The sequence below is a fragment of the Apodemus sylvaticus genome, chromosome 2 (genome assembly GCF_947179515.1).
Source record: "Apodemus sylvaticus chromosome 2, mApoSyl1.1, whole genome shotgun sequence".
Taxonomy (NCBI): Eukaryota; Metazoa; Chordata; class Mammalia; order Rodentia; family Muridae; genus Apodemus; species Apodemus sylvaticus.
The window spans coordinates 165,992,360-166,004,175 of record NC_067473.1 but is presented as its reverse complement, the minus strand read 5'-3'; the positions used below and the strand labels follow the sequence as shown (position 1 = coordinate 166,004,175).

The 11,816-nt window shown below is 41.9% G+C and overlaps 1 protein-coding gene across 1 annotated transcript in view; it reads left to right on the top strand.

Moving 5' to 3' along the window:
* Klrk1 (killer cell lectin like receptor K1) overlaps positions 1-4,246 on the top strand; it is a 10,096-nt gene extending 5,850 nt beyond the window's left edge. The window contains exons 4-6 of the mRNA XM_052172915.1: positions 385-554; positions 1,159-1,262; positions 3,015-4,246. Coding sequence (XP_052028875.1) covers positions 385-554; positions 1,159-1,262; positions 3,015-3,132 — 392 coding nt within the window. The 3' untranslated portion in view covers positions 3,133-4,246. The remainder of the gene's footprint in view (positions 1-384; positions 555-1,158; positions 1,263-3,014) is intronic.
* The last annotated feature ends 7,570 nt before the right edge of the window (positions 4,247-11,816 follow it).

Genomic DNA, 11,816 nt, shown 5'->3' with positions numbered 1-11,816 from the left:
AAAGAAAGAAAGAAAGAAAGAAAGAAAGAAAGAAAGAAAGAAAGAAAGAAAGAAAGAAAGGAAGGAAGGAAGGAAAGAAAGGAGGGAGGAAAGGAAGGAGGGAGGGAGGGAGGGAGGGAAGGAAGGAAGGAAGGAAGGAAGGAAGGAAGGAAGGAAGGAAGGAAGGAAGGAAGAAAAGGGGGAAGAAGGAAGGAGCAGAGAGAGAGGAATGGAGGGAGGGAAGGACAGACAGACAGACAGAGACAGAGAAGAAATCTTTAGTTTGGGGACCTTCCTTCTTTTATACATAATGATTCAACTATTTAGAATTTTAGAGTTGGGACAGGAAAGGTATTTTACTTGCCTAGATGAGATCTGCTTCAATAGTCAAGTGTACACAGGATTAATCTAATCTCTTTCTAGAGGGTTACTGTGGCCCATGTCCTAACAACTGGATATGTCACAGAAACAACTGTTACCAATTTTTTAATGAGAATAAAACCTGGAACCAGAGCCAAGCTTCCTGTTTGTCTCAAAATTCCAGCCTTCTGAAGATATACAGTAAAGAAGATCAGGTTGAGTATTTAATTCCATTTAATTCTAATACTGGAGGAAAGTCACTGGAGCAGAAACCTGGAAGATACAACAGACAGCAAGTTGTCCTAATACCCATTCCTTACAATAGTGATAAAAAATTAAGAAAGTAGGATTTGGGGAGATGGCTCAGTGAGTTAAAGCATTTGTTCTTAAAACTAGAGGACCTGAACATGGACTCCACAGCTCCCGTTAGGAGTTGCTGCACAGATTGTATCCCCAGCTCTAGGGTCAGAGACAGTCAGAACCCCAAAGCTGCTGACCAGACAGCTTAGATGAAACAGTGAGGGACCATGTTTCAAGACAATGAGACAGGGAACAATGAAGGGAGGTATATTATGTTTTGTCCTAGCTTCTGTGTGCACGATGAGCAGCTGCACACTCATATGTATATAAACCACACAACTACTGACCACCCCCAAAGATAGAAAAATTAAGAGTGCAAGGAAATTGGAGTGCTTGCGGTTAAATGGGAATTACAGAGGCCATGGGACAATGCCTCCTTGCTCAAGTGGGAAGCTGGTGATGTGTTTCTAATGTTCTAGGCATGGGTCTCATCTGTATTTCTCTTGTGATTTCTCACAGGATTTCTTAAAGCTGGTTAAGTCCTATCACTGGATGGGACTGGTCCAGATCCCAGCAAATGGCTCCTGGCAGTGGGAAGATGGCTCCTCTCTGTCACCCACCCAGTGAGTCTCAGCCCAGCAGGTCTCGCGGGGGGGTGGGGGGGGTGGGGGGGGGAGTGTCAGCTGTCCCTATGAGCACTCTTGTGTCAATTTCTTTTTCAAATTATCATATTCTAATAGGCATAGAAAAATTCTTAGATTCTAAATCTAAAGGACAGGGAGGGAGGTGGAGTAGCCAATATGAACATTAGCGAGTGACATAAATTGATGACTACCTGTTGAAAACTGAGAAAGGTCAATCAAATACTACATCGATTTTATAGGTAGGAGCCTGAAGCACCACATATTTTCTTTTGTATATTTGTGACTTGAATGATGGGGATAAAATTGACATGCAATCAGCTGAAGCTTTCCATCCCTGGCACCCTCTGGTCTGTTCTTATTAGATACGTTCAAATATGAAGTAACGTATGGTTAGCTGTGGTCATGCTATTTACAATGGTGCAACTCAAATAGCAAATGTATGAGGCCACAGAGATGCTAAACACCTTTACTTCATCTATACACGGCATTCTCATCTATATCACATCATGAGGCTGTACCTCCAAAACATATAAAATTATAGTTTCAACTTAAAAATTAAAAGTCATGCTTTAGTGTATTTGGATTGAAACCCACAAAGAGAGGATCCTAATAGAATTTCCATGCTGGTACCAGATGTTTCTGTGCCAATGGCATTCTGTACCTTGACCTTTTAAATAAGGATAACAGTGGACCCTTCTCTATTTAGGTTTTAAATGTTACATTGAAGTGTCATTATCATTTCCTTGTGTCTTCTACTTCTGACTTTGTCCTTAAAAGGAGAAATTTTATTTATTAAATTAATCATGGAATTCCAAACATTAAGACAAAAGTAAAACACATTCACATGTAAACACATGTGTACATACATAGACCTCATCAGTGTGCACATACACACACATCACATCACATACACTGCACATGCATGTACACATATATACACACACATATAATACACATACATGCATATATATGCACAGTTATTATGCATATGCATGTGCATATTGTGTTGAGAATTTTATAATTACTATTCTCTCTTACCATGTAAAATTGTGTATGCAGTCATCATGGGAGACTGGCTCCAAATCTTACTCTCTCCATAGATACTGAATTCCATTAATGATTATCATCTTTATATAGAATTGTGTAGAACCTGCTTGTATACAGACAATTCTGTATAACTTAAGTCATTTTATGTTGCTCATCACACCAAGTAGAATGTAAATATTGTATAAACAATTCTCACACTGCATTATTTAGGAAATCAGTAAAAGATACAAACTATTTGTCCAGTATGGATATGGGCTTTGTATTGGTTATTTGCTATCTATAGTCAGATGTATCTGACAATAGTAATCTATTTACCTTTAGAAGATTGCTAATTTTTACACAAAATACTACAGCAATTGAATTTCAAGTTTAATTCTTCATCCATTCTAATGTAAATACTTAATGTTGCATATACATTTTGAAGCTTTTTAACTCAGGTTCATACATAGAGGCCTTAGAATTCTGAGGTGATTAATTTCTGATATGAGAACATTAAGAATAATATTTTTACTTTTATCACATGGATTGGCTCTATTTTGCATATGTGTTAGGAGGAATAAACATGGTGCTAAAATGACTTGAAATATATTTGAGATTCCCACATTCAAATCCTATAAATAAGAATTCATGTTTATATCTTTCATTAACCAAGTCTGAAGTCACAAGTTTTTCTTTCTTCTCCAGGTTAACACTGATAAAAATTCCAAACGGATCCTGTGCTGTCTATGGCTCAAGCTTTAAGGCCTACACAGAAGACTGTTCAAATCTAAACACGTACATCTGCATGCAAAGGGCAGTGTAAGAATTCTAAGAGAATTGTCTTGCAAGCAATGGACTAATAAGAAGAGTGCTGACTGTTCTTCTAGAGGTCCTGAGTTCAAATCCCAGCAACCACGTCGTGGCTCACAACCATCTGTAATGAGATCTGATGCCCTCTTCTGGTGTGCCTAAATATATTTATATATAATAAATAAATCCTTTTAAAAAGAGAAAGAGAGAAAACATAACACAAACATAAAACAGAGTCTGTGCCCTCCACAGAATGATTAATTGAACAAAATGTGTCCCATAAAACATGGGAAGCAGGTGGGGTCAGGGAATTATGAGCAGGGATTAGAGGGAGCAGGAGGACCAAGAGTGCAGTTGAGGCCTATCCAAACCTGGAAAATCTGGTCCTGCCATACTGGAGGAGGCCATGTTGCCCAGGAGCCTCTCCCCTTATAAGGTCAAGTCCATCAGCACCTGGAATTTCTCTCATATATCCCCTACTCCCTTCCTTTTTAAAAATATTTTCTATATTCTTTGTTTACATCCCAAATGATTTCCCCTTTCCTGGTTCACCCGTTTCCATAAGTCCCATAAGCCCTCTTCCCTCCTCCCCAATCAACCCCCTCCCACTTTTCTGTCCTGGTACTCCCCTACAATGCTGCATCAAGCTTTTCCAGGACCAGGGCCCTCTTCTTCCTTCTTCTTGGGAATGATTTGATATGTGAGTTGTGTCTTGGGTATTCAGAGCTTATCACTTATCAGTGAGTGCATTCCATGTGTGTTCTTTTGTGAATGAGTTATCTCACTTAGGATGGTATTTTCCAGTTCCAACCATTTACCAAAGAATTTCATGAATTCATTGTTTTTCATTGCTGAGTAGTATTCCATTGTGTAAATATACCACATTTTCTGTATCCATTCCTCCATTGAGGGACATCTGAGTTATTTCCAGCTTCTGGCTATTATAAATAGGGCTACTATGAACATAGAGGAGCATGTGCCCTTATTGCATGCTGGGGAATCCACCGGGTGTATGCCCAGGAGTGGTATAGCAGGGTCCTCCGGAAGTGTCATGTCCCTCTACTCACTTCCTAAAGGCTTACATAGACCTTTTCCCCTTAATTAAATGAGCTATTTCATTTAAGATACTTCCAGAGAGTCTAGAGTCTGTTCTCATAGTGTTCACGGTTGCCTGATGTCTTTTCACTCCTGGCCGTCCTTGCCTCGCTTCCCCTCTCAGGATCTGTTGTGATCACGGGCTGATCATTCCCTTCCTAGGATATAGGGAAGAAGACAAGAAGGGGCCTCCATTTCAAGATTTAACCAATGTATAGAGGAACTGTGAGAATGGGTGTAGACAGCCCTATAGCACACTGGGAGTTTAATCTTCAGCACTATGAAGAACTGCTAGCTGGACAGGGCCACAGCAGGAGCCACAGGTGTCAGAGCTGTGCCTGGCACTGCTGTCCTCTCAGTGATTAAAGAAAGCAGCCCGCTGTCTGGGAGGGGCAGCAGGGACTGTCTGAGAATGGTCAAGCAGGGTGGCTTTTGGAACTTAACAATCTTGTGGAACTCACTTTGATGATTTTTGTGCTTTCTTAGGACTCTCCCACTCTTTCATATGTTTTGCACTTGAGATGACAGTGTCTCTTGAAGGCAAGTCACTGTATTTTGAAAGGATATAGGTTGTTTCGCTTTACATATCAGAACTAAAAAATTTTTGACTGTCTCATCCACCTCTGACTTTGGTCATGTTTTGATCATGTACCAGACCTTGGTCTTTGTTGTACTACTGCGGTTGTTAGGGTGGAATGGATACTGTTTGCAAGTGAGGAAATAGATTCCTGGAGCCGTGGGTATATGTTATACACTGAATGTTTTTGTAACTCAAATTTCATATTTAAAGTCCTAACTCCCAGTATTAATATGAGGATGCAAGCACTGAAAAATAATGTTTTAAGCCATAAGGTTAAATCTTTGTAAGTGGGATTGCCTTTTGAGAAAGCAATCAGGGAGGCATCTCTCTTCTCTTTGCTATAAGAGAATACAAAATAATTCTGATAAACAAACTGCAAAATACCCTCACCAAAACCCAGCAGAAGTAGTTACCATGAGCATCCATTCTCAGGCTTCATAATTATGAGAGATAGATTTCTGTTGCTTATAGTTTGGTCTATGGTATTTTATAATAGAACACCAAATAAGCTGAGACCAGAGGGGAAGATGGCTATACAGTAGGTGTTTACAGAAAACTTTAAAAAGAGGACTGGAGAGATGGCTCAGAGGTTAAGAGCACTGATTAAGAGATTAAGACCTCAGCCATTCGAAATTCCTCAGGTGAAAATTCTTTGTTTAGCTCTGTACCCCATTTTTAATAGTGTTATTTGGCTCTCTGGAATCTAACTTCTTGAGTTCTTTGTACATACACAATGGAATACTATTCAACAATTAAAAACAATGAATTCATGAAATTCTTAGGCAAATGGTTGGATCTGGAAAATATCATTCTAAGTGAGGTAACCCAATCACAAAAGAACACACATGGAATGCAGTCACTGATAAGTAGATATTAACCCAGAAACTCTGATTACCCAAGACACAATTCACATATCAAATCATTCCCAAGAAGAAGGAAGAAAAGGGCCCTGGTCCTGGAAAGGCTTGTTGCAGCATTGTAGGGGATTACTAGGACAGAAAAGTGGAAGGGGGTTGATTGGGGAATGGGCAGAGGGAAGAGGGCTTATGGGACTTATGGGAAGGGGTGAACCAGGAAAGGGGAAATCATTTGGAATGTAAACAAAGAATGTAGAAAATGAAAAACCAAAAAGAGGTTAAGACCAGGGTTCACTTCACAGTACCTATATGACAACTCACAACCACCTGTAACCCCAGTTCCAAAGGACACAAGGCCCTCATCTGGCTTCTGCAGTCACCTGCCTGCACATTGTGTACATATATGTGTGAAGATAAACACTCACATATAAAATAAAAATGAATTTTAATTGAAAAATTGTATAATATTGTTGTACACTGTTTTTTAATATAGAAGATATTATAAACCAATAGGCAGGTTAAAATGTCTGTAGAATATCATACATAAATAAAACAGGGAATCACAACAGAAAAGCAACCACAGAACCTGACTTTCATCTGAGAAATTGTATCAAAACTGTGGGAACCTTAGATTCCTTTTTATTTTTTACTTTTTATTGAATATCATCTTCATTTACATTGCCAATGGTAAAACATTTCCTGATATCGCCCCTCCCCAAAGACCACCACTCCCTCCTCCCACTCCCTGCCTCCACATACTTGCCCTTCTACCCAACACACTCCCACCTCGCCTCCCTTGGTTTCCCTTTGTTGGGGCTTCTGTTGAGCCTTTACTTGACCAAGGACCACTCCTCCCACTGATGCCCAACAAGGCCTTCCTCTGCCACATTTTTGGCTTGAACCATGTGTACCCCTTGGTTGATGGTTCAGTCCCTGGGAGTCTTAGGGCATCTGGGTGGCCGAAATCATTGTTCTTCCCATGGGGCTGTAAACCCCTTCAGCTCCTCTGAACCACCCTCCAGCTCCTCCACTGGGGACCCCATGCCCAGTCCAATAGTTGGTTGCTAGCATCTGCCTCTGTATTTGTAAGGTTCTGGCAGGGCCCCTCCGGAGACAACCATGGCATGCTCCTTTTGGTATACACTTCTTGTGGTCCATAGTAGTATCGGGGTTTGGTGATTGTTTATAGGATGAATCCCCAGGTAGGACAGTTTCTGGGTGGTCTTTACTTCAGTCTCTTTTTTGGAAGATTTTGTGAAGCAATTTTTAACATGAGCTGTAGCTTTGGGACCATCTGAATGAGGAATGTCCCCAAAGGCTATAAACTTATACAAGGAATAACAAATAAGTCCCACACTTTAAAAAGTAGCAACAAGAATCCTTGCTATCTGTACCTTTAATGAGATGAAGGGAGAAAAAGCCTCCATGAAGCCTCTGCAGCCATGGAAGGGCTTCATTTAATCTTACAGCCCAATGTCTAGCTAGCACTATTTGCAGGAAAACAAATCTGAATATTTCCAAAGTAAATAACACTATCTGCAACACTTTATAAGTCTAGTGTATACCCATTTGGGTAAGAGAGACACCCAACAACACTTTGAGTTTTTTGTTTGTTACTTTGTTTGGTTTCCTTTGTTTTTAGAGAACTTCAACCCAGTCCTTAAAAATTTCTTACACATAATCTAAAGAGTAAAACAAAAATGGTGGAATAGTGACAGTTAGGTGGACAGTTATTTAGCTAACAGCAGTCTTTCAGTGTCCCGGGTGAGGGGTAGTAAGTATTCTGATTCATTGACTAATTAAAGAAAGTTAGCCCTACACTAACAAGAAAAACATGCAGGGCATTCCTGTGTTTCAGACACTGTATTCAGTCTGAAAAATGCAAAAAGATATCGATTAAAATCCCACTTGCTTCCAAGAGTTCAATATAGACCTCCATAAAACAAAATCCAAAATAGAATGCAAGGCAGGCTGATACAACAGGTCTCGGGGGAAGAAATTCTTGTTTTGATAGCAGTGTGAGAAGCTTTACCAGAACCAAAGGTTTTGAAAAACATTTCTAATAAAGAAAACATGAGAAAAGGTGTAACTAATTTAGATACATTTCATGGTGTGCTTAGGAAACCACTTGATATTTCTGTGGTAATCATCTCAAGGTTAGTGCAGAGAGTGTTATACTTGTCAAGAACTAGAGTTAGTTTTGCATTGTAAACAGATTCCACTGTGCCTATGGGAAGGTCAACTTAACACTTTGTAGTTATGTTTAAATATTTGAGAGTTCTAGATAAGTGACACACAGGCATGAAGGCAGATGCCATTAGAACAGTTTAAAGCTTTATTCAATTTCTAACACTATACGAAGAGACAGTTCTGCGATGTTAGGGCTTCTTATAGACCCAGATCAAGAGAGCAAGCGTTCACTTGGCAATCATGATCTCTTTAGTTCCCACCAGTTGTTGCACAGAAAGATTGGAAAGGAGCAGTTGACACACTGATCATATCTACCCTCTTTGTATCACAGAAGTGCAGGTCCTGTCAAGGTCTGGGAATGCAGGGGAACTCCAGAGAGGACCCTCTGATTCTGTAGAAGAAAAAAGTCCTAGATCCAGGAGTCCTGATGCATAGAGATCAGTACTGGTCCTAGAAAGTAACTCAGAGACTAGCAGTTTCAAAGGCAAAAGGGAGCTTTATTGAAGCGTGATCAAACCAGCAAGAAGTCTAACGATTTAACATCTTTCTTCAAAATGCTTATAACAGTAGGACAGAGAAACAAGGGAAGGGTTGGGTGTGGGAGTTTTATGGTATCTGTCCTGGTCATCTTGGTCTGTCTGATATTGATATTACTTTGGACCTTTCTCAGGATCCTCCATGTGGTGCTATGGCAATAGCCAAGAAGATATCTATTGCTTAGCTTCCCTCCTTCTTCTTAAAAAGTTCACCAATCTTAAGAATCTGTTGTTCTTAAGATACAAAGTAATTGTAGGAAATAAAAGTCTAGGCTTGGCAGTATATGACTTTAATTCCAGTAGTCAGGACAGGAACAAACAGGTTTCTATGCCTTGTCAATATAATGATTTAAGACCACCCAAAGCTACTTAGTGAAACTCTTTTTTACAAAAGCAAACAGCCTAGGAGAGATAAAACCCAAGAAATAGAAGCAAGATGGCATCAGAAAGAAAATATATTTAGCCAGTTAGTGCCAGAGAACTCCAATGTCTTCTTCCGCTGATTTTTTTCCTGAATATAAGATAGTGATTTGTTTCTCTTTGAGAACAGACACAAAACAATGTAGTGTCTTGATGACTCTAGGACCAAGGTAAAGACAAGTGGCCAGTGACAAAGCATTCAAACATGATGATTGTTCAACACGACTTTGGGACCTTGCATTCCAAGCTACTCTATTTGTTCTAGGCATGGAAAAAGGAACTCAGCTGCTCATAGGAAAAAACACAGGAATCCAGACTGTCCATACTCTACTCTGATAGCAATTAAAGATATTTGCTTCTAGACGTGAAGCAGGAAACTGCCTTGTGACTTGGACAGAGCTGTGGAACATAGTAGAAGACCACAGCTGGCAAACAGGAAATTGATTCACACCCAAGATCTCACTGATACTAGGTAGCTCTCACAGAGATGGGGGAGAGAGCCCATCCACCCACAGACTTCACCCACTTCACCCACAGACCCCAAAAGGAAATCCTTGAAAATCAGATGGGGATGGGCCAGACATATTTTAAACGGGGAACTGCAAAGCCAGGGTTGATACTTTAAAAGACTGAAGCAGATTTTTTTTTTTATGGTGGCGGCGGCGGTAGCAGTAGCTGGTCCAGCTGAAGGGCCATCAGCGGTGGAACCAAGGCGACACAGGGTCCAGTTAGGCCCTGCGCCCACGACCACTGACCTTCGCTGACCAGCCAGGCGGCAAGCAGCTGCGGTTCTGCGGAGCCTTTCGCTGCACGGAAGTCACTTCAGAACTCGGCTTCCCGCCAGTCAGGAAAGACTCACCTCCATCTTGATTCCGGGCTCCAGAGATCGGTCAGACTGAGGTACACAAACATAATCCTAGGCCCAACACCGCAGGGGTCTGAGCCTGATGGGCGTTGGCCTGCACCCAGGCCCTGGGCTGTTCGAGTGGCCATCAGGGCACCAACCCAGCCAGGAGTTTTTTTTGCCCTGGCCAGCACACGCGCCGCCATTTTGCATACAGGACCCAGAGTGCTCAGGAGGGCAGAGACTGCTAACAAGCATAGCCTGAGGCTAACAAAACGGGGGTCTAGGCCCCAAAAGGCACAGGACTGACCCCAAGAACTGGGTGGCTTGGTGGGCCATCTGTGTGTCAACCCGCCCAGGAGGTTATTAGCACAACAGACTCTCCCGGTGCTTTTGGGGGGCACGGACGCTCACGCCCGCCATCCCGGTCACCTGGCGGACCCAAATAACAGTCATAGCCCTAGGGGAACTTTGCTCGGACCTTGGCCTCCCAGGCTTTTGCCTGGACTCAGGGCCGGGGCGACAAGGCTAACCTAGTGTGCGCCAGCCCGGTTGGGGAAATCCGCTGCCCAGCGGAGTGAGCGGAACACAGGGGAGGTCACAGCAACATACACCTTCGGAGCTCCCTGGGGGTGCACGCGGGTTCCATCTGGCCCACAGACACAATCTGGGGCAAGGCCTCAGGCAGAAGCCCTCAGGCCAACTCTCTCAGCTTCAGATCAGCCTGGGTGGCCACACCACATCTCCAGGTCCCTCAAGAGGCTAGTGGGGGCTTCCGGGCGGCCAGCTCGGAGAAGTCGGTGTGCTCCAATAAATCCTGCGGGCCCCAGCGGGAGCCTTCAGGTACCTGCTTCGGGATCTGAACAGCCTGGACAACAGCACCCTGTCTACAGGCAGTGCAAAGTGTAAGCTGTGCACCAGAGGCCAACGGGGAAGGGGCAGCTTGCAATGGTGAGTCCAGCACTGACAAGACCAAGTAACACCAGTGAGAGCTAGATGGCAAAAGGCAAACGCAGGAACGTCACTAACAGAAATCAAGGCAATATGGCAGCATCTGAACCCAATTCTCCTCTACCAGCAAGTCCTGGATACCCCATCACACCAGTAAAACAAGATTTGGATTTAAAATCACTGGTCATGATGCTGGTACAGGAACACATGAAGGACATTCAGGAGAAAATGGATCAAAAGTTAGAAGCCCTTGCAAGGGAAACACAAAAATCATTGAAAGAAATCCAGGAGAATACAAAAGCCAACAAGGAGGAAATGCAAAAAACACTTAAAGAAATACAGGAGAACTTTGGTCAACAGGCTGAGGTCATGAAAGACGAAACACAAAAAATCTCTTAAAGAAATACAGGAGAACTTTGGTCAACAGGCTGAGGTCATGAAAGAAAAAACACAAAAATCTCTTAAAGAATTACAGGAAAGTACAAACAAGCAAGTGAAGGAGCTAAGCAAAACCATCCAGGATCTAAAATCAGAAGTAGAAACAACTAAGAAAACTCAAAAGGAGACAACTTTGGAGATAGAAAGCCTTGGGAAGAAATCAGGGGACAGAGATGCAAATATCAACAACAGAATACAAGAAATAGAAGAAAGAATCTCAGATGCTGAAGATTCCATAGAAACCATGGACTCAACAGTTAAAGAAAATGCAAAATGCAAAAAGCTTGTAACCCAAAATATCCAGGAAATCCAGGACACAATGAGAAGACCAAACCTAAGGATTATAGGCATAGATGAGAGTGAAGATTTACAACTTAAAGGGCCAGCAAATATCTTCAATAAAATTATGGAAGAAAACTTCCCTAACCTAAAGAGAGAGATGCCCATGAATATACAAGAAGCCTACAGAACTCCAAACAGACTGGACCAGAACAGAAATACTTCCCGTCACATAATAATCAAAACACCAAATGTTCTAAACAAAGAAAGAATATTAAAGGCAGTAAGAGAAAAAGGCCAAGTAACATATAAAGGAAGACCTATCAGAATCACAGCAGACTTTTCACCTGAGACTATGAAGGCTAGAAGGTCCTGGGCAGATCTCATGCAGACTCTAAGAGAACACAAATGCCAACCAAAACTACTATATCCAGCAAAACTCTCAATCACCATAGATGGAGAAACTAAGATATTTCACAACAAAACCAAGTTCACCCAATATCTATC